This window comes from Anguilla anguilla, chromosome 17 (genome assembly GCF_013347855.1).
Source record: "Anguilla anguilla isolate fAngAng1 chromosome 17, fAngAng1.pri, whole genome shotgun sequence".
NCBI classification, from domain to species: domain Eukaryota; kingdom Metazoa; phylum Chordata; class Actinopteri; order Anguilliformes; family Anguillidae; genus Anguilla; species Anguilla anguilla.
Window position 1 is genome coordinate 8,360,713 of NC_049217.1, and position 23,121 is coordinate 8,383,833.

At 51.3% G+C, this 23,121-nt stretch overlaps 1 protein-coding gene across 1 annotated transcript in view; it reads left to right on the forward strand.

The window, feature by feature from the left end:
* LOC118215968 (calpain-15-like) overlaps positions 1-23,121 on the forward strand; it is a 57,425-nt gene that overhangs the window by 34,112 nt on the left and 192 nt on the right. The window contains 9 exon segments of the mRNA XM_035396956.1: positions 3,806-4,014; positions 4,700-4,883; positions 8,789-9,012; positions 13,711-13,836; positions 14,061-14,213; positions 15,307-15,468; positions 15,929-16,146; positions 17,476-17,639; positions 21,485-21,663. Coding sequence (XP_035252847.1) covers positions 3,806-4,014; positions 4,700-4,883; positions 8,789-9,012; positions 13,711-13,836; positions 14,061-14,213; positions 15,307-15,468; positions 15,929-16,146; positions 17,476-17,639; positions 21,485-21,663 — 1,619 coding nt within the window.

Consider the following 23,121-nt stretch of genomic DNA (forward strand, 5'->3'; position numbering starts at 1 on the left):
TGAAAGGCTGCCATGCAAGGTACCAGTCAGCTCGTCAGGGAGCAATTAGGGTTAGGTGTCTTGCACAGGGACACGCTCAGGGCAGGGGATCGAACCGGCAACCCTCCGACTACCAGACAACCGCTCTTACCTCCTGAGCTATGTCGCCCCAGGGCAATACTCAGTCAGGTGGACACAGACCAGTCCAGGAGCAGTAAGCTCGTCCTCCTGTCTCTGCCAGCTCGTCCTCCTCTTCCTCCCCGGTCCGAAAGTCAGGGGGTTTTTCTGCAGGTGAACGGCGGGCCTGGACCCCCATCGTCCCGCCGCGCGTTCTCGTTCTCTCGTAAGAACGGCGAGCGAAGTGCGCAGCGGCACGCCGTTATTTATATCTCAAACGCGCGGCTCTCCGCCTGTACCTGGGGGAGTTTGGGTAATGGTGCCGCCGGCTGCCGTCCCTGGGGGGGGGGGGGGGTGGGGGGGTGAGGAGGAAGTGGATCTGAGTCCCCCCCCCCCCCCCCCCCCTCCTTTCGAGGTACGCGGAAGAGGGAGGACGCGTCCCCACGCTGTTGTTTCGGGCAGCGCTGCCCGGGCAGAGGTGAAAGAGAGGAGGGATATTTATAGAGCGACGGCAGGGGCGATTACGCGCTCTCTCGGAGCGAGGATAATGACATCATTAGAGGAGAGAGAGAGAGGGAGAGAGAGGCAGAGAGAGAGAGGGGGAGAGAGAGAGAGGGAGAGAGGGAGAGAGAGGCAGAGAGAGAGAGAGGGAGAGAGAGAGAGAGAGAGAGGGAGGGGGAGGGAGGGAGGGAGAGAGGGAGACTGGGGGGGAGAGAGAGAGAGAGAGAGAGAGAGAGAGGGAGAGAGGGAGACTGGGGGAGAGAGAGAGAGAGAGAGGGAGACAGGGAGACAGGGAGAGAGGGAGACGGGCCGCCCCGCTCTGGTTGGGCGTCCACTCTTACCTGCGGCCGTCGTCCTTCCCCCGTCAGCCTCTGACCAGCTGACTCCGCCCCCTCAAGGCCGTTCTGCACTGAGCGCCCCCCCCCCCCCCCCAAACTCTGCCCCCCCACCCTCCAAACACCACCCTCCCCCCTCCAAATACAACCGTCCCTCCTCCAAACGCTGCCCTACCCCCTCCAAACACTGCCCCACCACCAAACGCTGCCCCCACCCTCCAAACACTAAACCCCCCCACCACCCCCTGAACACCTGCCCCCCCCTCCAGATGCTGCCTCCCTCCTTTCCCTCAGGTTCTGTGCCCTTGACTCTGCACCAGTTTCAAATTTACACACGGTCGGCCTGAGAATAAATCGATACGCACTGTAGTCGCTGCAGGTGTGATTAATTCCGTCTTTAATTCCGTTTAAAAAAGTCCAGAGGTTCGGAACGCTGCCCTGCGTCACGGAACGCGACGGAGCTCTAAGGACTCTAAAAATAGGTGATTAATTCCCGCTTTCGGAAGCAGCTAGCAGCTGCGCGCGGACCAGCTGTAGCCTAGCGTCCAGGCCGCGGGCCAGTCCTGCAGCCTGGACTGGGGCGGGGGGGGGGGGGGCGGGGGGGGGCTGGCGGCCCGCCAAGCCCCAAAACACGCCGTCCTGGGCTTGCAGAGCCCGTCCACGTCCCGCGCCGCAGTCTGACCAGCCCCCCCCCTCCCCCCTTCCCCACGCTGGCCCGTCCCGTTTGAGAAGCTCACTTACGAAGATGCATGAAATGAAAGCTACGCTAACATCAGCATGAAGCTGTTTCTTTCTCTTGTGTTTTTTTTTTTTTTTTAAAAAGAACAGCTTTGAGCCTCTGAGCTTTCGGCGAAGAGCAGATGCTGTTTTCGTAATTTGGGGCATTTATCTTTGGATGAGTTAACTGAGGTAATTGAAGGGGAGGGGGGTGGGGGGGGGGGGGGGGGAGGGGTGTAGTCCGTCCGTTAGCGGTAACTCTCTGGAGCTACGCTAGTCCGGGGGGGGGGGCGGACAGACCTGCCAACGCAGGAAGGAAGTGGCTGCTGGGCATTATGGGATAGGAGGCCGGTCTGAGTCGGTCGTAATGTTAGAGGAGGGGGGGGGAGGACCCTGAGATGGTGGTGGGTTCGTTTGTGCTGGCCATCGGGGAAGTTCGCCGACGGCGCGACTATCGACCTTTTCACCCGTCTGTAAATGGTCGCGAGCTGCGTTACGACCACGTTCCGAAATCTAGTCTTACTGCAGGGGGCGACGTTCGGGTCAGTTTTTTTCCACTGGCCGTCTGGTTACTGGCCTTCGCGCTGAAACTACTGGCCCATTCACAAATCACTGTGCTCCGATGCTGCCAGTTTAGCATTATCGTTCGGGCGTGTCTGCGTCATAATTCGGACGCAAACAACTAGTGACGCGCAATTTCTTTTTGTTTAACCTTTTATTTATTTTTCAATTGCGCATCAATGAAGGCTGAAAAAATGTGCAGAAATGTACATCGCGTTTTGATCGACATGTTATCTACAATTCACCACAGAGAGAACAAGACAATAGGATCGCACCAGAGAGAACAAGCTGAGAGCATTAATGAGAGTTAGAGGGGAACTGAGGGCAGGCAAGTTTCTGTTCTAAACGAAGAATAGTGTTTTAAAAAAATATATATGATCCTCACAGATCTGTTGGAAATAGTACAAGAGCAACAACAAGGATCTTGTGAACTGCGGGTTGCTAGCTAGCTAGTATCGCTGAAGAGTACTGTTAGCTAGCTAGCTAATGAGTGAGCATCACCTCGCGCGCAGCTAGCCGCTTGAAACGTTCCTCTTTGTACAAAGTTCCTTTCTGTACGAGGGCGCGTTCCCTCGTGCGATTCTCTCCCGTGGCGTGGATTTGCCGCGGTTCTCCTCCTCTGCGTTTGTTTTTATTTGCGTGTGCGCTTTCGAACTAGCGCCGTCTCTGAACTCGCGGCGTACCGCTTCACGCTTCCTTCGGCGTTTCGCCGTACGTTTCCGGCTCTTCTCTTGCGGCGGGTTCCCCGCTGTCGCGTCTGCTTTAGCCTTTTTGCGCGTTTACGGACATTCGCATCGTTCTGTTTGCGTTTGCGCTTTCTTTTTTTCAAAGCGTGATCGTTCGGTTCCTTTCTAGCCGCTGTAGAGAGCCGGTGCGAAGGTGCTTACTCAGCGGGAATTAATACCGTTCTGTGGCGCGAAGGAAATCTCTCTTGTCTCGTGCTGTCAGCTTGTCAGCAGTCTGCGGGCTTAATCGATAAGAAGGCGTTTCCTGAAAAGGCAGTCTCATACTGTTGTATCATTTCAGTCTGAAAAATATATTTTTGTGGATTTTTTTTCCCTCTGGAAAAGCGGCCCCTTAAAAACTAAAAATGACTGGCTCAGAGCTCTGGGAGAACAGTGACTGGCCAGCAGGAAAATGGCCTTGTCAAGACCTGTTCTGGCGCATTCCTATGGCATCCTTGCTGAGTTTGGTGTATTGTGGGGACCCTGTGTGTGTGTGTGTGTCCCGGCTGAGTTTGGTGTACTGTGGGGACCCTGTGTGTGTGTTTGTGTCCCGGCTGAGTTTGGTGTACTTTGGGGACCCTGTGTGTGTGTGTCCTGGCTGAGTTTGGCGTATTGTGGGGACCCTGTGTGTGTGTGACCCTGCTGAGTTTGGTGTATTGTGAGGATCCTGTGTGTGTGTGTGTATGTGTGTGTGTCCTGGCTGAGTTTGGCGTATTGTGGGGACCCTGTTTGTGTGTGTTCCAGCTGAGTTTGATGTATTGTGGGGACCTTACGTGTGTCCCGGCTGAGTTTGGTGCGTTGTTGGGACCCTGTGAGTTTGGTGAGTGCGGTGTTGGGACTCATCGTGACCCCTTTTCCCTCCTCTCCCAGAACAGAGTGAACTTCGTGGATGACAGCTTCCCCCCCGGACCCCAGTCGGTGGGCTTCCCCGAGGGGGACAGCGTCCAGCAGCGTGTCAAGAAGTGGCTCCGCCCCCAGGAGATCAACTGCAACAACTTCAAGGACCGCGTGGTCAAGTGGTCCGTGTTCCGCACCCCCCGACCATCGGACATCCTGCAAGGCCTTCTGGGAAACTGCTGGTGAGACACGAGAGAGAGAGCGTGTGTGTGAGTGTAAGAGTGGGAGAGTGTGTGTGTGTGTGTGTGTGTATGTAAGAGTGGGAGAGTGTGTGTGTGCATGTGGGGGTGGAGGGCAGCACGTGTCTTAAGCACACAGTCCTGTAACTGAAGGAAGCAGCCATTTTGTTCTTCGTGGAAAGGTCACTGCACTCAGTGTCTGAAAGGCAATTTGTCATCTGTCGCCTGACCAATCATTTCTCAAGGTGATTTCAATCAGGGTTTGTTAAAAGCACAGAGAATTTATGGGACAATGAAACCACACAAGGAGCTCTTTCCCCTTTTATTTTCTTTTGCTTTGGCGTTACCCCCCCTCCCGAATCTATTTGCCCCTTTTTGCCCTGAAAGCTTGAATCAGTGTTTCTTTAGCGTCACGCGACGGATTTTCAAAGTTCTCATTCAGTTCTGTGTGCTGTCAGTGTCTAGTGTCTCAATGACATTTAATCTTTAAAAATTTGCTTCGGAACGTCATGTGACTGAAGCGTAAGACTGCGCGCGGGTAACTGGAAGATCGGAGTTTTTTGAGTTTCGCTGAAGGGCGATGTTCGATGGGCGAAGCCGGGGCTGTTTTTTTTTTTGTTTCGTTTTTTGCGCGTGACGGCGAGGGACCGGCCGGGCTGGCGTGACTCTCCGGCTCCTCCCCCTGCAGGTTCCTGAGCGCGCTGGCGGTCCTGGCGGAGCGGCCCGAGCTGGTGGAGCGGGTGATGATCACGCGGTCCATCTGCCAGGAGGGGGCGTACCAGGTGCGGCTCTGCAAGGACGGCACCTGGACCACCGTGCTGGTGGACGACATGCTGCCCTGCGACGAGTACGGCTACCTGCTCTTCTCCCAGGTGAGCCTTCTGGAACGTTCCGGGCCGCCGCTGTCGCTGAGTGTGTGTGTGTGCGTGCGCGTGCGTGTGTGTGTCGCTGCTCCATTAGTTGGAGACTCTCGAATGCATCGGCGAGACTTCAGTACAGCGGATCGCTCCATGTCAAAGCGGTAATAATCAATAGCAGTCCGTTATCTGTAGCCGCTTGTCCTGCGCAGGGTCGCGGGGGGGGGGGTGCTGGAGCCTATCCCAGCATGCATTGGGCAAGAGGGACAAATACACCCTGGACAGGCTGGCAATCTATCGCAGGGCTAATAGTAATAATAATATTAATTAAAAAAAAAATAATAATAATAATATGTTTTGAGTGAGGTATAATGGGATAGTGGTTGGCAAGGCACAAAAATGACTGGAGGTTCAACCCGAAGAGCACCTTTTTGAGAGAAGGTGGAAGGAAGCATTCGGAGCGGACGGGAAATAAATCTGAGCGCCTCGCCGGTTCCTGGGCTCCGCGCTGACCGACCCCGCGGAACACGGCTCCGCGATGCTCCCCGCTGGGCTGACCGCCAAGGGTTCAGTCTCACATCCTCTGGGATAGGGTGTAATTGTTTAAGAGATCGTCTACTGCGGCAAAAGTGGTGGAGGAGCTAAAAAAAAAAAACATTGTACAAAGATAACGCCGGTTTCGCTTGTCTTTTAAAGAAAGACTGCCGGGTGGATTTTCGTGAAATTTTGAGGATTGCTCTAATTATCGCTGTTCCCCTTTAAAAAAAAAAAAAAAAAAATGTCATCAGCATCGGTGATACGGACTGCGGATGAGTTTAAGCGCAGTTCAAACCGTTACCTACCTCGGCGCTGTCGCGTCAGGTTATTTATAGCCAAACGGGCTTCACAGAAATGGTAAGAGATTTAAAGGACGATGTAATTTTAGAGAGTTCCAAGAAAAGGGAACTTAAATGGGAGAATTGGTACAAGGACTACAATTCTAAAAGGATTACAAACGAAAGCGGGAAATAAGAGCTTTTAATAGATTTTCGATTGAAATCTAATATATAAAATTTCTGTTAGAAATAGACACACGAAAGCAACCCAAAGCACTTTTTCAAGTGGAAACTTTTGAAACTAGCTGCTGTTGTTGGGGCCTTTCGTTGGGGCATACGCCGTTCCACGGTCTGGAAGCACTGAAGGAAATGGAAGCTTTGCCTGCTGTTCTGCAGCCAATCTGCGGGACACTGAGAGGTCAAGCTTCTGCTGACTGATGACCAGGTTCGGTTTTGGGGGGCGATGCTTTTGCAAAAAGTTCAGGATTCTAGTATTCTAGTGCCAGTCAATTTAGGATTTTAAAAACAAGTAAAAGGGTCTTAAAGGTAATTCCGAACGAGATGGCAGGGCTGGGGTAATATGGACTGAATATGCCTTTTTTTTTGGTCGATAGTCTTGCAGCGGCGCTTAGAATCGAATGAAAAAAAAGTGAATTACCATAATCCAATCGGAAGAAGCTCACTTTATTCCCGTTTCTTATATTGTCGTGTCGCGGGGCGACATAGCTCAGGAGGTAAGAGCGGTTGTCTGGCAGTCGAAGGGTTGCCGGTTCAAACCCCGCCCTGGGTGTGTTGAAGTGTCCTTGAGCAAGACACCTAACCCCTAACTGCTCTGGCAAATGAGAGGCATCAATTGTAAAGCGCTTTGGATAAAAGCGCTATATAAATTCAGTCCATTTACCATTTACCATATTGTGCTGAAAGCTTAAGTCTGAATCTAAGATACCACTGGAAGTGTCGAATATGAAATGTCGAAGCATCTGTATATGAAGAGACAAGTGTCTTATTAAAACGGACTAAATGGGAAACGAAAGAAAATACTCATTCGATGACACGATGGAGAAGAAAAAGTTTTTGTTTTTTTTGCTCCGTCGTTTGAGTTCCAGAGAAAGGCCCAGCGGCAGTATTTGGGCATTCCAGAACTGCTTGTGTCTGAGGCAGTCATCTGCTCCTCGTGCAGTCAAATAGACTGTGTGTGTGTGCGCTCGAGTGCGTGTGTATGATTGTGCGTGTGTATGTGTGTTTGTTGTTGCGTGTGTGTCCTTGTGCGTGTGTCTGTGTGTCTGTGTGTGTGTGTGTGTGCGTGTGTCCTTGTGCATGTGTGTGTGTGTGTGTGTGAATTCTTTGGATGTCCTAACACCCCCCCAAAAGTGTCCCCACATTGAACGGGTTCTCAAGAGAGGACCCTGTTGGACCAGCATCAGCCAAAGCGCTCGAGGTATAATGTCTGACACCAAGGAGTCCTGGTCTCAAATGATCTTTTCTTCTTGATACTTCGATCGAATAATAATCCAGCTTCCGTCTTTTAAGCTGGAGACAGCTGTTAGACATCCACATTTGTATGTTTTTTTTTAGACAATCCTACGAGATTGCTGATGGCGCTGTTATCTTTAGTTGACGCTGTGGTTTACAGTTCTGTGTCACTGGCGTAACGATGGAAACTCAACACCGTTTTCTAATCACGCTGCCAAGTACACTGCCAGCGTTGGCTCTCGGTCAGATAGGGATTTGTACCGGCTGAACACCGTGCCTGAGAGACGAACCCGCGTTAAGGCGAGCGAGCAGAGTTTCATCATCCGTCTTCCAAGAAGCGGCGGGCGGACCGGTCGAACGAGAGCGGATAACCTCCCCAGAATCCGTACTGAAAGGTCGAAGGTCATTTTTACGACCGTAACCAGAGCTACTTCCAGCAGCAGAAAAAGTTCAAAAACTGGCTCTACTGTTTTTTCTTGTCTTCATGGGACACGTTAGCTTCTTAAAAGCACATATTGAACTGGTCTGACGTGGCAACATCGGCAGCCAGGAGACTGCTATGTAGCCCTTGAGGAGCGACCAGGTCAGGATTATGTCCTTAGTTATGCGATTATCCCGACGTGTGTTTGTTTTGTCTAAAAAGAGAAAAAAATATAAAATCAATCACCTTCCTTTTCCTTTAATGTGGAATGCAAAATGGTGTGTCTGTGTGTGTGTCCGTCTGTCTGTCTTTCTGTGTGTTTGTCTGTCTGTGTGTGTGTGTTCATCTGTCTGTGTGTGTGTTTGTGTGTCTGTCTGCCTGTCTGTGTGTCCGTCCGTCTGTCTGTCTGTCTGTCTCTGTGTTTGTGTGTCTGTCTGCCTGCCTGTCTGTGTGTGTGTCCGTCTGTCTGTCTGTCTGTCTGTCTCTCTATCTGTCTGTGTGTTTGTCTGTGTGTGTGTGCTTGTGTCTGTCTGCCTGCCTGTCTGTGTGTGTGTGTGTGTATGTGTCCGTCTGTCTGTCTGTCTCTCTATCTGTCTGTGTGTGTGTGTTTGTGTGTCTGTCTGCCTGTCTGTATGTGTGTGCGTGTGTGTATCTACAATAACTGCTGCAACTTCCACTGTGGATTCGGGGTGCGAGCGCGTCCCCGTGCCCTCCTCCGAAGCAGGCGGCGTCAGCCAGCGCTTTCGTCGCACCTCAGTTTGTCCCGACGGCCGCCAGCGCTAAAAGCGGAGTCCTCCGGGAGGCGGTCACAGAGAATGGCCCTGTGCTTTCGCCGGGGAGAGACGGCAGACTCTGTTCCGTTTGCGGTTTCACGTGAACGCTGTGGAAGTCTCAGTTCGGTTTGCTCATCTCGTGACCTGGTCTGTCACCATAGTCCTCCGGTCGTTTGCCGGGTTCTGGAAGTTTCCGTTTCACTTTTGACCGGTACTTTTTAATCATCCTCGTGGAGCGGACTTCTCTTTGTTGGAGTAGTGTGGGGGGTAAATGAGCTGCCTGGTGGGTGTAATAGGTCCTGCTATGAGGCTGTGAGGTCCAGCTGAGGCTCCTGAGGTGATGAAGCAGTTTCCATCTCCGCTCCCGCCGGTGTTGGGAGCCGTGAGCGGAGCCGTTTGTTTCCTGGTGGGGCGTGGCTAAGCGGGTGTGTCTTGCAGGCCCAGAGGAAGCAGCTGTGGGTGGCCCTGATCGAGAAGGCCCTGGCCAAGCTGCACGGCTCCTACTTCGCCCTGCAGGCGGGCCGCGCCATCGAGGGGCTGGCCACGCTCACCGGCGCCCCCTGCGAGTCGCTCATGCTGCAGGTCAGCTCCACCAACCCCCGCGAGGAGCCCATCGACACCGACCTCATCTGGGCCAAGATGCTCAGCTCCAAGGAGGCCGGGTGAGTGCTCCCAGCCTGGGGAGGGAGGGACCGGGAGTGGGGCGGAGGGGGAGAGGGAACAGGACTGGGGGGAGAGAGATAGGGAACAGGACTGGGGGGAGAGGGAGAGATGGAACAGGACTGGGGGGAGAGAGAGAAGGAACAGGACTGGGGTAGAAGGAGAAAGGAAACAGGACTGGGGGAGAGAGATAGGGAAAAGGACTGGAGGAGAGGGAGCAATGGAACAGGACTGGGGGGGAGAGAGAGGGAACAGGACTGGAGGAGAGGGAGCAATGGAACAGGACTGGGGGGGAGAGGGAACAGAACTGGGGGAGAAGGAGAAAGGGAACAGGACTGGAGGAGAGGGAGAGATGGAACAGGACTGGAGGAGAGGGAGAGATGGAACAGGACTGGGGGGAGAGGGAGCAATGGAACAGGACTGGGGGGAGAGATAGGGAATAGGACTGGGGTAGAGGGAGAAAGGAAACAGGACTGGGGGGAGAGGGAACAGAACTGGGGGAGAAGGAGAAAGGGAACAGGACTGGAGGAGAGGGAGAGATGGAACAGGACTGGGGGGGAGAGAGAGGGAACAGGACTGGGGGGGGGGGGGTGAGCCAATGTGAATGTAAAGTTACTGAAGGTCATTTTGACAGAGATGGATGGGAGATATTTTCAGCTCCATTGTATTTGCTTATGAAAAGCATGCATGTGCCTCGATGTAAAGTCAAATGGAGGGTGTAAGGAGCTGTGGTGTTCTCACCGAAAAGCAGAAAGCAGAGCTGAGCAAGTGACTGATGCCTCTCTCCACACAGCCCCCCCCCCTCGCTACACCCTACCCAGGACACTTCAAATACAGAATCCCTCAAATATATGCAAGGTCTTAAGAGATAACTGCTCAGACACACTCTATCCAAGCATGCAACTCCACAGACTCCAGCCTGCACTGATATCCCAAGATCCTTTTCTTTTTTTTTTTGATTGTTCCGCACGCCAGCGTGACACCCCTGGGAGGGAGATGCGGCAGTTCTGGGAAACACTATTGGTTGCCACATGGGGAGAGAGAGAGAGAGAGAGAGAGAGAGAGAGCGCATCCACACCAAACACAAAAACAAATATACACCTTCACCCTTCCCCCTCACGGCTTTAGGGCAAAAACAATAAACTAAAACAACAAATTCAATTAACGAAGACAAAAGAAAGTAAAGCAGAGAGACTGCTTTTCAGTATTCCACTCGTAACTGACCAACTTTTCGGTTGACCAGTTTCTGTCTTAGCCTTGTTTGCTCAGATAAACAAAACTGAGATTAAACAAAGTGAACGCAATGATATTTCTTTTTTTTTTGCTACATAAGAGAAGGGAAAGCTCTTAGTACAATAGCTGCTGCCTGTCTGACCATGTTTACATGTAGCAACAAAGGATGAATGCGAACTGTCGTCTATAAACCCTTCACAGAAGGTTTAGAGGCCGTTTCTGAACTCAGTGTTCATCGTTTCTAAAAATATAGGTGTAAACGGAGGGACTGGAGACCCTATAACCTCTGTCGCCTTACAGCCTGTCACCACCAGGTGGCAGCACACATAACCGGTACATGGTATCTGAAAGGATAACGTCTACCGGTTGCCTGGGAAAACAGTGACTCAATTAGATCTGTGACCTGGAAGGTTAACGTGTGTGTGTCGAGAGGCAGGATTGCCACCTCTCTCTGTCTCTCTCTGTCTCTCTCTCTCTCTCTGTCTCTCTCTCTGTCTCTGTCTCTGTCTCTCTCTCTGTCTCTGTCTCTGTCTCTCAGGGAGCTCGTCCCCAGAAGCTCTCTAAAGTTCTCTGCAGCACCTTTTCTATACCAGAATCCTTTCAGGGGTTTTCTCATTCATTAAATGGAGAGCATTTTGTCTAAATGACTCACTTTTTAAAAAAGGGTTTTGCTTGGCCCGAAAGGCTGCTTCTCCTCTCCAACAGCTATGAATCAATTTCTCTCAATCAATTTTTTTATAGCTGAACTCGGTCAGGGTTGTTAAAAGCGTGGTAAGACGGACTGTGATTTATACTGTGAGGTATTCTCTTACTGATGCCTCATCAAGTAGCGTAGCCGTGTTAGCCTGTGCTCAGTAAATGAGCTAAAACTCAAACTAGTTAAACTCATGGTTTCAGCCTGGCACAAATACATCGCAGTGTGTCTTGATTCAGCTTTATCGACCCTGTTAAAGATGACAGACGGCCGTCTTAACGTACTGAGGTCATAATGTTTATTGATGCATATTATTTTTACTTTGTTTCTCCCTCCGGAGTCTTAATGTTACCCATGGAACTATAAAGGCAGGGTTGCGGTCACATGTTGTCATTGCGGGGGGTGTGTCTTCTGCCCAAAATCTCCCCACACAATGGGCCTCATTCGCAAAACTTGTAAAAAAATTCTTCTTTCTTTCGTTCTTAAACGTTCATGCGAAAAAAAAAACCAACGTGGGATTCGCAAAACACGCGCAGACCTTCGATTTTGTGCGTATCCCAGGTGTATCGGAGGATGGATGGCAGTTGTTCGCAAATTGAATGCGTGTGCCTGTTGGTGTTAATTAGCATGAGGAAACGTCCTAGCCGTCCCATAAAAGGCACGTGACCTGCAGGGTCGTGTGCAAAGATCAGTCGTTCATTGCTGTCTGGAAACATAGCCACGCCTCTTATGCGTGGTCCCTAGAGACGCACTCTCTCTCCAAGGCCCAATTAGCCAAGCGCTCCTAACGCTACAGATACGCCGTTGCTAAGCGTTGGATTTGGCCACACGCCTGCCGGTCCTTATATATCATTATCAATCGTCATCATCAATCACTTTCATCAGTAAATGAAATGAATTCCCAGCAAGGTTGTTGTCGTAAAGTAAAACTAAGATGAAAATGACGTGAGAAATAGCATTATGGAAAACTGAAAGCAAAAAACAAAACAAAAACTAAACAAAAAATAGCAAACATGCTGTTAAAACGAACTAAAACTAAACTGAAATAAAAAACTGTGGAAAAAGGTTACTCGGCCTATTTAATGTTAGTATTTTATAATATTTATATGATAATAGTATTCCCAAATATCTTTTTGATACTATGAGGCCTGCCCTCACCACCCCGTCCCTCCAACCTGCCCACTGTCCCCGACCACCTGCCACACTGGCTCATCTCCACGTCTTCCCGTAAACGGGATTGGCTGAGCCAGTGCCCGAGCCCCGCCTTCTTCACACCCCCCGGTCACAAAGCAGCTGTGATTGGTTCAAACGTCCATCCCTGCTTCTGTGGTCAGAGCGAGGGCAGTTCCTACACTTTCCAGGTCGTTTTTGGAAATTTTATTTATTTATTTATTTATTTATTTATTTATTTTTGCCATTTTTCTCCCATTTTAGTCGTTATACAAATTCCCCGTGTGTATCACGGTCCTGATTGATGCGCTATCCTCTGTCGGTCTGGGGGGGGGTGTAGACTACCACATGCCTCCTCCGATAAATGTGGAGTCCCCAGCCGCTTCTTTTCGCCTGACAGCGAGGAGTTTCACTGGGAGAGCGTAACGCGTGCGGAGGTTCACACTATCTCCCCCAGATCCCCTCCCTGCTGAACAGGCGCCCAACCAGTAGGAGTCGCTAATGCAACGATCAGGACTCATACCCTCACCGGCTTCCCACCCGCGAACACTGCCAATTGTGTACGTAGGAACTCCTGACCGATACGGAAGTGCCGCTGCAGGGGATTGAACCCGGGTCTCTGCGGTGGTAGGCGAGTGCTTATACCTCTACGCTACCCAGACGGCCCTTTTGGAAATTTTATCGCCGTCTCCCGACGACCGGGGCCGTGCTCAGAGAGCGCATACAGGCTAAAAGGAGAGAAAATGGCCGCCCCGGTCAGCCTGGTCTCCGTCGTCCGTGGCCAGAGCTGGTCTCCTCGGATATTTATCTGCTCGGGCTCCTCCTCTGCGGTGCGAGGGGACGCCTGAAGGTGCTTTCCGTCTGTTTCTTCAGAGGCCTGAGCGTCCGCAGACGCCGTTCTCCTCTCCAGCAGAACGCGGGATCGGGGATAGGAGCCTTTAGCGGCGGCGCCGCTATCGAACGCCCTTCCCAAGGCGGTTAAGAGATTGCGGGTCTGTTGATGTTTATAATCTGGGTGTGGCCTGAGCCTTTGACTGACCCGCTGCAGCTTGCTTTGTTCTGCCCCCTAGTTTTAATTCCGTTTAAGGCTTTTCCCAGAGTAACCTGCCTGTGTGTTTCTCCTACAGTGACCGCATTTGTAACAGATGTTTTTTTTTTTGCTCTCAGCCATTACCGTGTGTCATATTGAGTTGGTACAGCTGCATTTAATACAGAGAGTTATGCGTTAGTTTAACCTCTGTGCTCATTTGTGTTTTTTGTAATGATTTATTGGCTGAATCCTAATGGTGACCTGCTGTCTGTGTTTGTGTCTGTCCATGTGTGTGCACTTGTGTGTGTGTGTATGTGTGTCTGTACGTGTGTGTGGGTGTGTGTATGTGTGTGTGTGTGTGTGTGTTTGCATGTATGTGTGTGCATATGCGTGTGTGTGTATGTGTTCGCATGTGTGTGTATGTGTGTGTGCGGTTACATGTGTGTGTGTGTGTATGTGTGTGGATGTGTGTGTGTGTGTGTGTGTGTGTGTGTGTGTGTGTGTGTGTGTGTATGTGTGTATGTGTATGTGTATGTGTGTGTGTATATGTGTGTGTGTGTGTGCGCACATCAGATTCTTAATGGGAGCCTCGTGTGGAGGTGGGAACATGAAGGTGGATGACACGGTGTACGAGTCGCTGGGACTCCGCCCCCGCCACGCCTACTCCATCCTGGACGTGCGCGACGTGCTGGGCTTCAGGTGAGAGGGCGGGGCTGCTTAACCTGAGGCACCAATCATCAGGGGTGGGGGGGGGGGGGCTATCAATAAGTCAAAACGTTACAGTGTGACAGCACTTATATTTAAGACGCTGTGTTTATCTTACTGCTCATCGTTATTATTTCACGGTCAGACGGATTGGTTAATAAAGTTGAGGTGATGTCGCGCTGACTGCGAGGCGCGTTTGGCTCCGCCCCCTCCCGCAGGCTGCTGAGGTTGCGTAACCCCTGGGGACGCTTCTCGTGGAACGGCAGCTGGTCGGACGAGTGGGCGGACTGGCCCCCGCACCTGCGCGGCGAGCTGATGGCGCACGGCAGCGGGGAGGGCGTGTTCTGGATGGAGTACGGCGACTTCATCAGGTGAGCCGCAGCAGTGCCATTTCCCCTGCTGCCCCCTGGTGTTTGATCTGGGCTCGTGCAGCCTGTCTGTTGGAGTGTTGATGCAGTTAACGCAGCTGTGGGCAGTGAAGGACAGTCAGGACGAGTCCTAGATAAAAGCTCAGAAAGTGCTGATCCACCAGGCCTTTCTCTGGAGCACTGATCTTGAGCAGCTTCTGAAGAGCAGTAACTCGTTCAGGAAGCCAAAGTTTGCAAAACACAGAAGGGTGAAAGCAAATTGACTCTTTTTTTTCTTTTAACAGTGTAAACAAAGCAATTAAGTTTTCACCATTACTTTTTCATTCACAGTATAAAACCAACAGGCTCACTCACAGTGCTGGACTGGCTGACTGACTTGCACTGTCAGACTGACTGACTCACTCACACTGTCAGACTGACTCACTTACTCAGTGTCAGACTAACTGACTGACTCACTCTGTCAGACTGACTCACTCACTCACACTGTCGGACTGACTCACTCACTCTATCAGACTGACCGACTCACTCACACCGTCAGACTGACTGACTCACTCACTTACTCTGTCAGACTGACCAACTCACTCACACGGTCAGACTGACTCACTCACTCAGTGTCAGACTAACTGACTGACTCACAGTGTCAGACTGACGGACTCACTCACAGTGTCATACTGACTGACTCATTCACACTGTCAGACTGACTGACTCACTCACTCTGTCGGACTGACTCACTCACTCACTCTGTCAGACTGACCAACTCACTCACACGGTCAGACTGACTCACTCACTCAGTGTCAGACTAACTGACTGACTCACAGTGTCAGACTGACGGACTCACTCACAGTGTCATACTGACTGACTCATTCACACTGTCAGACTGACTGACTCACTCACTCTGTCGGACTGACTCACTCACTCACTCTGTCAGACTGACCAACTCACTCACAGTGTCAGACTGACTCACACTGTCGGACTGACTCACTCACAGTGTCAGACTGTCAGACTCAGGGCTCGTTTATGTGTGATGTGCCGTGTGCATTGACCCCGGTGGGCCCTGTGTGTGTGTGTGTGTGTGTGTGTGTGTGTGTGTGCACAGGTACTTTGACTCGGTGGACATCTGTAAGATCCACTCGGACTGGCAGGAGGTGCGCCTGCAGGGCTGCTTCCCCAGCCGGGCCAGCGGGCCGGTCACCGTGACGGCGCTGACGGTGCTGGAGAGGACGGCGCTGGAGTTCGCCCTCTTCCAGGAGGGCAGCCGGTACGGGACGTCCCAGCGCTGGGATAGCGAGCGGCGTTTCTGCGTTCTAGAGCTCACACTGTCTTTCTCCATCATCTTTACTTTTTTCCTTCTGCACTCAATTTCACGATCCGCACTCAGCTAGCGGTTGTCAAATGGCTCTTATTGGTTTGGCGGTTTTTGGTCAGACAAATAGGCTTTTGATTTATTAAGGACAGTCACTTGTCTTTCATCACTGCTGGTGAGATCTGTAGTGCTAACATCCCACTGAACTCTCTCATCCTTGCCTGTGGTGCTGGTATGAGTGATGTAATCTTCAATGAGCCTCTGCTTGTATGAGTGATGCAGTTTCCCATGAGCCTCTGTGCTGGTATGAGTGATGTAGTTTCCCATGAGCCTCTGTGCTGGTGTGAGTGATGCAGTCTCCCATGAGCCTCTGTGCTGGTGTGAGTGATGTGGCGTGGTGCTCTCCCCCCCCCAGGCGCTCGGACACGGTGGACAGCCACCTGCTGGACCTGTGCATCATGGTGTTCCGCGCGTCCTTCGGCAGCGGCAACAAGCTGACGCTGGGCCGGCTGCTCTCCCACAGCAAGCGCGCGGTCAAGAAGTTTGTGGGCTGCGACGTGATGCTGGAGCCGGGGGAGTACGCCGTGGTCTGCTGCGCCTTCAACCACTGGTACTTCGAGCCACACACGCCTGGTGAGAAACACGCACACACACGCACACACACACACGCACTGGTACTTAGAGCCCACAGCGCCACACACGCCTGGTGAGAAACACGCACACACACACGCACACACACACACACACGCACTGGTACTTAGAGCCACACATGCCTGGTGAGAAACACGCACACACACACACACGCACGCACTGGTACTTAGAGCCACACACGCCTGGTGAGAAACACACACACACACGCACACACACGCACACACACACGCACACGCACTGGTACTTAGAGCCACACACGCCTGGTGAGAAACACGCACACGCACACACACACACACACACACACACACACCCACTGGTACTTAGAGCCACACACGCCTGGTGAGAAACACACACACACACCACACACACACACACACACACACACGCACACGCACACACACACACGCACTGGTACTTAGAGCCACACACGCCTGGTGAGAAACACACACACGCACACACACACACACACACGCACTGGTACTTAGAGCCACACACGCCTGGTGAGAAACACACACACACACACACACACACACACTCTCTCTCTCTCTCTCACACACACACACACACACACACACTCTCTCTCTCTCTCTCTCTCTCTCTCTCTCTCACACACACACACAAACATAAACACACACACACACACACACACACAGCGAAAGTAGATTATACTGTACCTGCTCAGACTTGCGTACGCTACCTGGGCACGTCAGTGATAAAATATCCAGAGGCTTCAATGCACTGTCAGAGACTGACGATGAAACACGGGTGACTTTTTGCTCGAGGTTTTAAAAATGATTGCTTGCGTTCCCTGTACCAAGATAAAACTTCTATAAATATGTATTTAAAATTACATCTGAGGGTTTTCTAATTTCTCATTTTAAACTGACATCTTCCCAACCTACTAATGAACTAATTACTATTTACTGCTTACTATTTACTACTAATTACTACTTCCGGTCAAGATTCATGGACAGTCAAACTGTCTAACGTGGTTGATGGCAGGGTGTAATGTAAGCAGTTATATATTCCAGAATGTTTGTGAAATATCTAGCCAAGAACAGTGGCTGTCTCTTACTAATAGGGGTTATCGGGATGAAACTGAATTTGTCTTAATATAGATGGCTCCCTAACTCGGCGTAGAGCTATTACGCGCTGTCACAAATCAGTTTTAATGGTTAAGTGAACTCAAAGTCGTTGCTCCGATGACAGTATGCCTACATGAGAGATCATGGTTGCAAAAATATGCTTAATAATTGAAAGTAAAACAACCACACATAGCCATGCTTATCACTCTGTGCTCTGTACCTGCAGTTTCCAGTCCCACCAGCAGTGGGCGCCTCAACCAGGACTTCCCAGGGTACATCTTGGCCATCTACAGCTCTCGGCAGGTGATGGTGGAGCAGGTGGAGGCCATGGCGACCACCGTCGCCGATGCCATTATTCTGCTGACCGAGGACAAAGGAGAAAGACATGAGGTGAGCGTCACGACTAGACTCCAGAGCCAGAGCCGCGACACGGCTAGAATCCGGCTCAGACACGGCTCAGACACGGCACAGACACGGCTCAGACACGGCTCAGACACGGCTCAGACACGGCTCAGACACGGCTCAGACACGGCACAGACACGGCACAGACACGGCACAGACACGTCTCAGGCCGCCTCTTGTTCAGCTCCATTTCTGTGTCTCGCAGTTTCAGTGAATTGCCACTGAGTTGATGTGATTGGGGCGACATAGCTCAGGAGGTAAGACTGATTGTCTGGCAGTCGGAGGGTTGCCGGTTCAAACCCCGCCCTGGGCATGTCGAAGTGTCCTTGAGCAAGACACCTAACCCCTAACTGCTCTGGCGAATAAGAGGCATCAATTGTAAAGCGCTTTGGATAAAAGCGTTATATAAATGCAGTCCATTTGATTGGTAAACTGGTGTTTAGTTTGTGGGTGTAGAAGTGAATAGTAAAGCAGTGGTTAGTCCGTGGGTGTAGAAGTGAATAGTGGGCATTGCTGGACAGGGGATGACCAGATGGGCAGGGTTCGATGGGGGGGGGGGGTCAGTCAGTCGGTAAGGAGAGAGCCCGACAGAGAGAGAGGAAGACAGAGACAGGGAGGGGAGACGGAGAGAGAACGGCATATCATGGCGATGCGGTACTGATGGCGTGCACCCATAGAAGAGGACAGCCAGGAATAGAATTGGGCAGTTTTCTTGACATTTTAATAGAAGCATTCGTCGCGTTTATATTAGCTCCAGACGGGATGTAAAACACACATGGCCTAATGCAGATTGAGCCGGCGGGCAGGGGCACCGTGATGTGGCGGAGTGGGCGATCGAAACGCTTTCATTTCCACGCTGCCCCCCTGCGCCAGGGTACCACCTGAACCCCAGCGTGAGGCCTCTGCTTTTTACCCTTTTCCATTTCCGCGAGAGAAAAAAGAGCATTTTAAACTATTAGGCCGTGAGGGGTGTAATGAATTGGATAATTGGGGGCTTGCGTTGTTCTGTTATGGTGTGGCGGAGAACGCTGTTACTCTGGCCGTGTGGGAGTTTATACACCTCTTTAATGGAGGCAGGCGCGGGGGGGTGGGGGGGGTGGGGGGATGGGGCTGTGTGCCCGTGTGTGCCTGTGTGTGTGAGGATGTGTGTGTGTCTGTGTGTCTGTGTGTGCCTGCGTGTGTGAGGATGTGTGTGTGTCTGTGTGTCTGTGTGTGCCTGCGTGTGTGTGCCTGTGTGTGTGAGGATGTGTGTGTGTCTGTGTGTCTGTGTGTGCCTGCGTGTGTGTGCCTGTGTGTGTGAGGATGTGTGTGTGTCTGTGTGTGTGAGGATGTGTGTGTGTGTGTGTGTGTGTGTGTGTGTGCCTGCGTGTGCGTGTGTGTGTCTGTGTGTGTGAGAATGTGTGTGTGCCTGCATGTGTGTGTGTGTGTGTGTGTGCCTGCGTGTGTGTGTGTGTGTGTGCCTGCGTGTGTGTGTGTGTCTGTGTGTGTGCGGATGTGTGTGTGTCTATGTGCCTGTGTGTGTGTGTGTGTGTCTGGAGAACTGGCATGGTGTTGCACTGACTGGGCAGACCAATTTATTCGTTTGTTGTAATTATTCAACTTGAAACACTAGATTTCTTCAAATGATCGAATAGCATTTCAAAGCGACTCATCGTTGAAACGTACTTGAGTGTCAATATAACACAATTCCATCGAACGAACGTCGACACAGTTTCATGGGACGACCGCCTGGCTGGAATTGGTAGCAGCAGCGACTGGAAAAGCCACCTGTCAGAATGGCCACCTGTCAGAATGGCACCTGTTAGAATGGGCACCTGTCAGAATTCTGCGTGACGACGTAAAGCCAGCGGCCCAATCAAACTGTCTTCACACGGACGCCTGTAAAAAACAAGCCCTCGGAGTAAATGTGAAATCTGTCAAGCGTCTCTCTCTCTCCTGCTGTGTTAACAGTGGCAGGCAGGGGGGTGGGTGGGGGGGGGGGGGGATCTGTATGGAAAACGCTGTATAAATAAACATATTATTATACTGTCTGCGCGAAAGGGCTGTGGGTAAATTCGGAGGAAATAAACGGCTGTGTTTAGTGGCTGTGAGTCAGATGTGGTTCGGGCGTGCGAGAGTGTCGCTTTTAAAGTGCCCCCCAGCCCAGGGGGGGGGCGCTGTCCCCCCCCTGCACCTTCTGCTTTGATTTGTTTCCGTTCGGCCAGAAGAAGAGCATCAGTGAGGCCGGGCGCCGATTGGGCCTGCCTTGCGTTCGGCTGTCCGACTGATCCCAACGGTGTTGGGTGGGGTTGAGGTCAGGACTATGTGCAGGCCAGTCGAGTTCTTCCATATCGTTCTCGACGGAGCTATTTCTATACGGACCTCGCTGTGTGCCCAGGGGCATTGTCATGCTGAAACAGGGAAGGGCCTTCTGCAAACGACTGGGAAAGCACAGAATCTTCTAGAATGTGATTGTATGCTGTGCCATTAAGATCTGCCTTCACGGGAACTAAGGGGTCGAGCCCAAACCATGAGAAACAGCCCCAGACCAAGGGGTGTCCAGATACTTTTGGTCATATAATGTGTGTGGCTTAGCCATAACAACTTGGAACTGACCTACAGCCCATGTGGGCTGTTACTTTGCATGCAAATGTTGGCACCTGTTTCATCCCTGTGTGTCCAGGACAAAAATACTTGACAATACCTACAGGCATGCATGGGCGGGCATAGTGGTTCGCACTGTCGCCTCACAGCAAGAAGGTTGTGGGTTCGAATCTTGGCTTGGGGCCTTTCTGTGCATGTTCTCCCCGTGTTTGCGTGGGTTTACTCTGGGTACTCCGGTTTCCTCCCACACTCAAAGACATGCATGTTAGGTGCACTCCTGCAGGTACCCTTGACTAAGGCACTTGCCTCAGAACTGGAGTTGGTCCCCAGGCGGTTCCCACTGCTCCTAGGTAACTAAGGATGGGTCCAATGCAGAGGACAAATGATACTTTATTGAACCCCGTGGGGTATCTTCTTAACTATCTTATCTTAACTATTCTAGCACAGTGAAGGACTGCAGACTAGCTCTGCTCCCTGAAGTGATGGAAATGGTGTGAGTTGGGGGTTGCCAGGTATGTCTGTCACTGACTGTAAACTTGTGCTCCCACTGCCACTACCACTGCATCCAATAGTACAACATACCTGGCAACCCCAAACTCACGGTGTACACCTACTAACCGCTACACCCAGTGGATGGATACACGGTCACTTGTCGGTTAATGGTTTGAATTTAGCTGCCCCTAAACTACCGTGACTACAATTTTGATTTCTGTTTTTGTTTTCACTCGTTATAAACATGCAAGGTGCAGTTGTAAATAACTCCGCTTTCGGTGATGCTGGAAGGTGTACTTCCATCACAGTTTAAGCAAAGCTAACGCCGCTTCCATCTGTGGCCATTCGTAGAGGTAGCACCATTACAGTAGCATGCAGCCTGTTAGGTATTTTCTACTGGGTGTACAGACATCGTCTAACAATGAGTAAGATAGGCAAAATAATAATAATGATAATAATCCTCAAAAGGTTGACCTGTATCTTTAAGGGGTATTGCCCAATCTGTGAGCATAGCCCAGCTGGTGTCACTTCATCTCTTGTGGCTTTTTTGTATGAACGTTTGAACTCCCCTCTGAAATTTCAGTTGTTAAAGCAAAAAGAAAAGAGGGCGGTTTACAAAGCTCTGCCACGTTCCGGGCATTTCCGTGCGTCACTGCCATCTACCGTCCACGCTTAAACCGGAGCGATATTCACTGGAGCCGCTCCGCTCGGGACGCCTCCGAGCACGGGCTGATGGCGCTCGCTGTGTCCCCCTGCAGGGCAGAGAGGGGATGACGTGCTACTACCTGACGCACGGCTGGGCGGGGCTCATCGTGGTGGTGGAGAACCGCCACCCCAAGTACTACCTGCACGTGTCCTGCGACTGCACCGACAGCTTCAACGTGGTGTCCACCCGCGGCAGCCTGAAGACCATCGACAGCGTCCCGCCCCTGCACAGGTACGCACTCTCGGCGGGCTAAGCTAGCGCTGGCGTGTGCCCAAATACGACACGCCTCTCAAGGAAAATTAACCTGTGAATTACAGTCAAAATGGTGGAAGGGTAGGCGGCATAGAGGGGCGTATAAAAGGTGGTGAGCTAGCTTGTTTTACATAAGAAATGCATTCAAATCCATATTTAAAATGCATGTGTTTGAAATACAGCCCAGCCATTAGTCAGAGGTTTAAATACTGGTGTAATTGAGCCTGCCGGTATGACCAGAATGCAGGGTTTGCACCTCTTTGAGAGTATTTCATTGTTTCCAATACCCCAGACAAGATCAGTAAAGTGTAGAAACGTATTTGAATCCAAAACAAATACGTATTTGTTCCAGGTCTGGCCGAGTAGATGATTGGGTGTGTGGTGCAGTCTGTTGATTAAAAGGCCTTGACAGGCTGTGTTTGTTCTGATTGGCAGCTGTCGTGGTGACGTCGTGTGAGGTCACATTTAGGCCAGTGCCCACCATTTTCGATTTAACACCTGAAATAGCTTTTGAAAAAGCACAAAAAGACGAGCTTGAGTGAATTCAAAATGCTGTTTGTTTGTTTTTTCAAACGAAAAATTTTAAAAGGCATATTTAATCCGCAAGTAAAGTGGAGCTATAGCTCAGACCAGGGATCAAAGGGAAATAAGCGGAAAAACTAGTCGGAACAGATGTGCAGGTTCAGCGGCCAGCGTGCGCCGTTTGAATTTTCTAAATGTGTGCGTATGCCAGGTGCGGTCCCACGCGTCGCACTCGATACGCGATCGCGGTTTTTCATAAGGAAACCAAGAAGAGAAACAACGAAAAATGGGAAATCTCTACTTTAGCTTTTTTTCGCGCACGATTAAAAACGGAAAAGTAAAATAAAAACGTCCGTTGGCCGTCCATTTCCGGCGGGTTTCGTTTTCCGGTCGTTAATCTCCTCGACTACTGGATTTGAATGAATTAGCCCAACCAGCCGCGCGTGGGTGCTTTATATACCGGCAGGGACCTGGGCAGCCAGATTTCTGTCACGGTATGTAAGTGCCGGGTTCTCACTGGGTGCGTGCGGGCGTTTGCTCTGCCGGGGCCACAGCCATGACGCCTCGTCCGCTGCAGGTAAGCCTGACTTTCACAGTCGAGAAGCAGCGCGTTTATTTCCGCTGCTGTGTTGGCGCACATCTCCCGGTTTGGAACGCAGGTACCGGTTAAAGACTAGGTTGGTGAAAAGTGGTGTTTCTCGGTCGTGAATGGGCAGGACACTGCCGTTGTACCCTTGAGCGAGGTTACTTAACCTGCATTGCTTCAGGATATATCCAGCTGTGTAAGTGGATGCAGTGTAAATGCTTGTGTAAGTCGCTCTGGATAAGAGCGTCTGCTAAAAGCCTGTAATGTAAATGCCTGTAATGTAATGAATGCCGAAGCTGAGGAGTGTGTTGATTTTTGTCGCCCCCTGC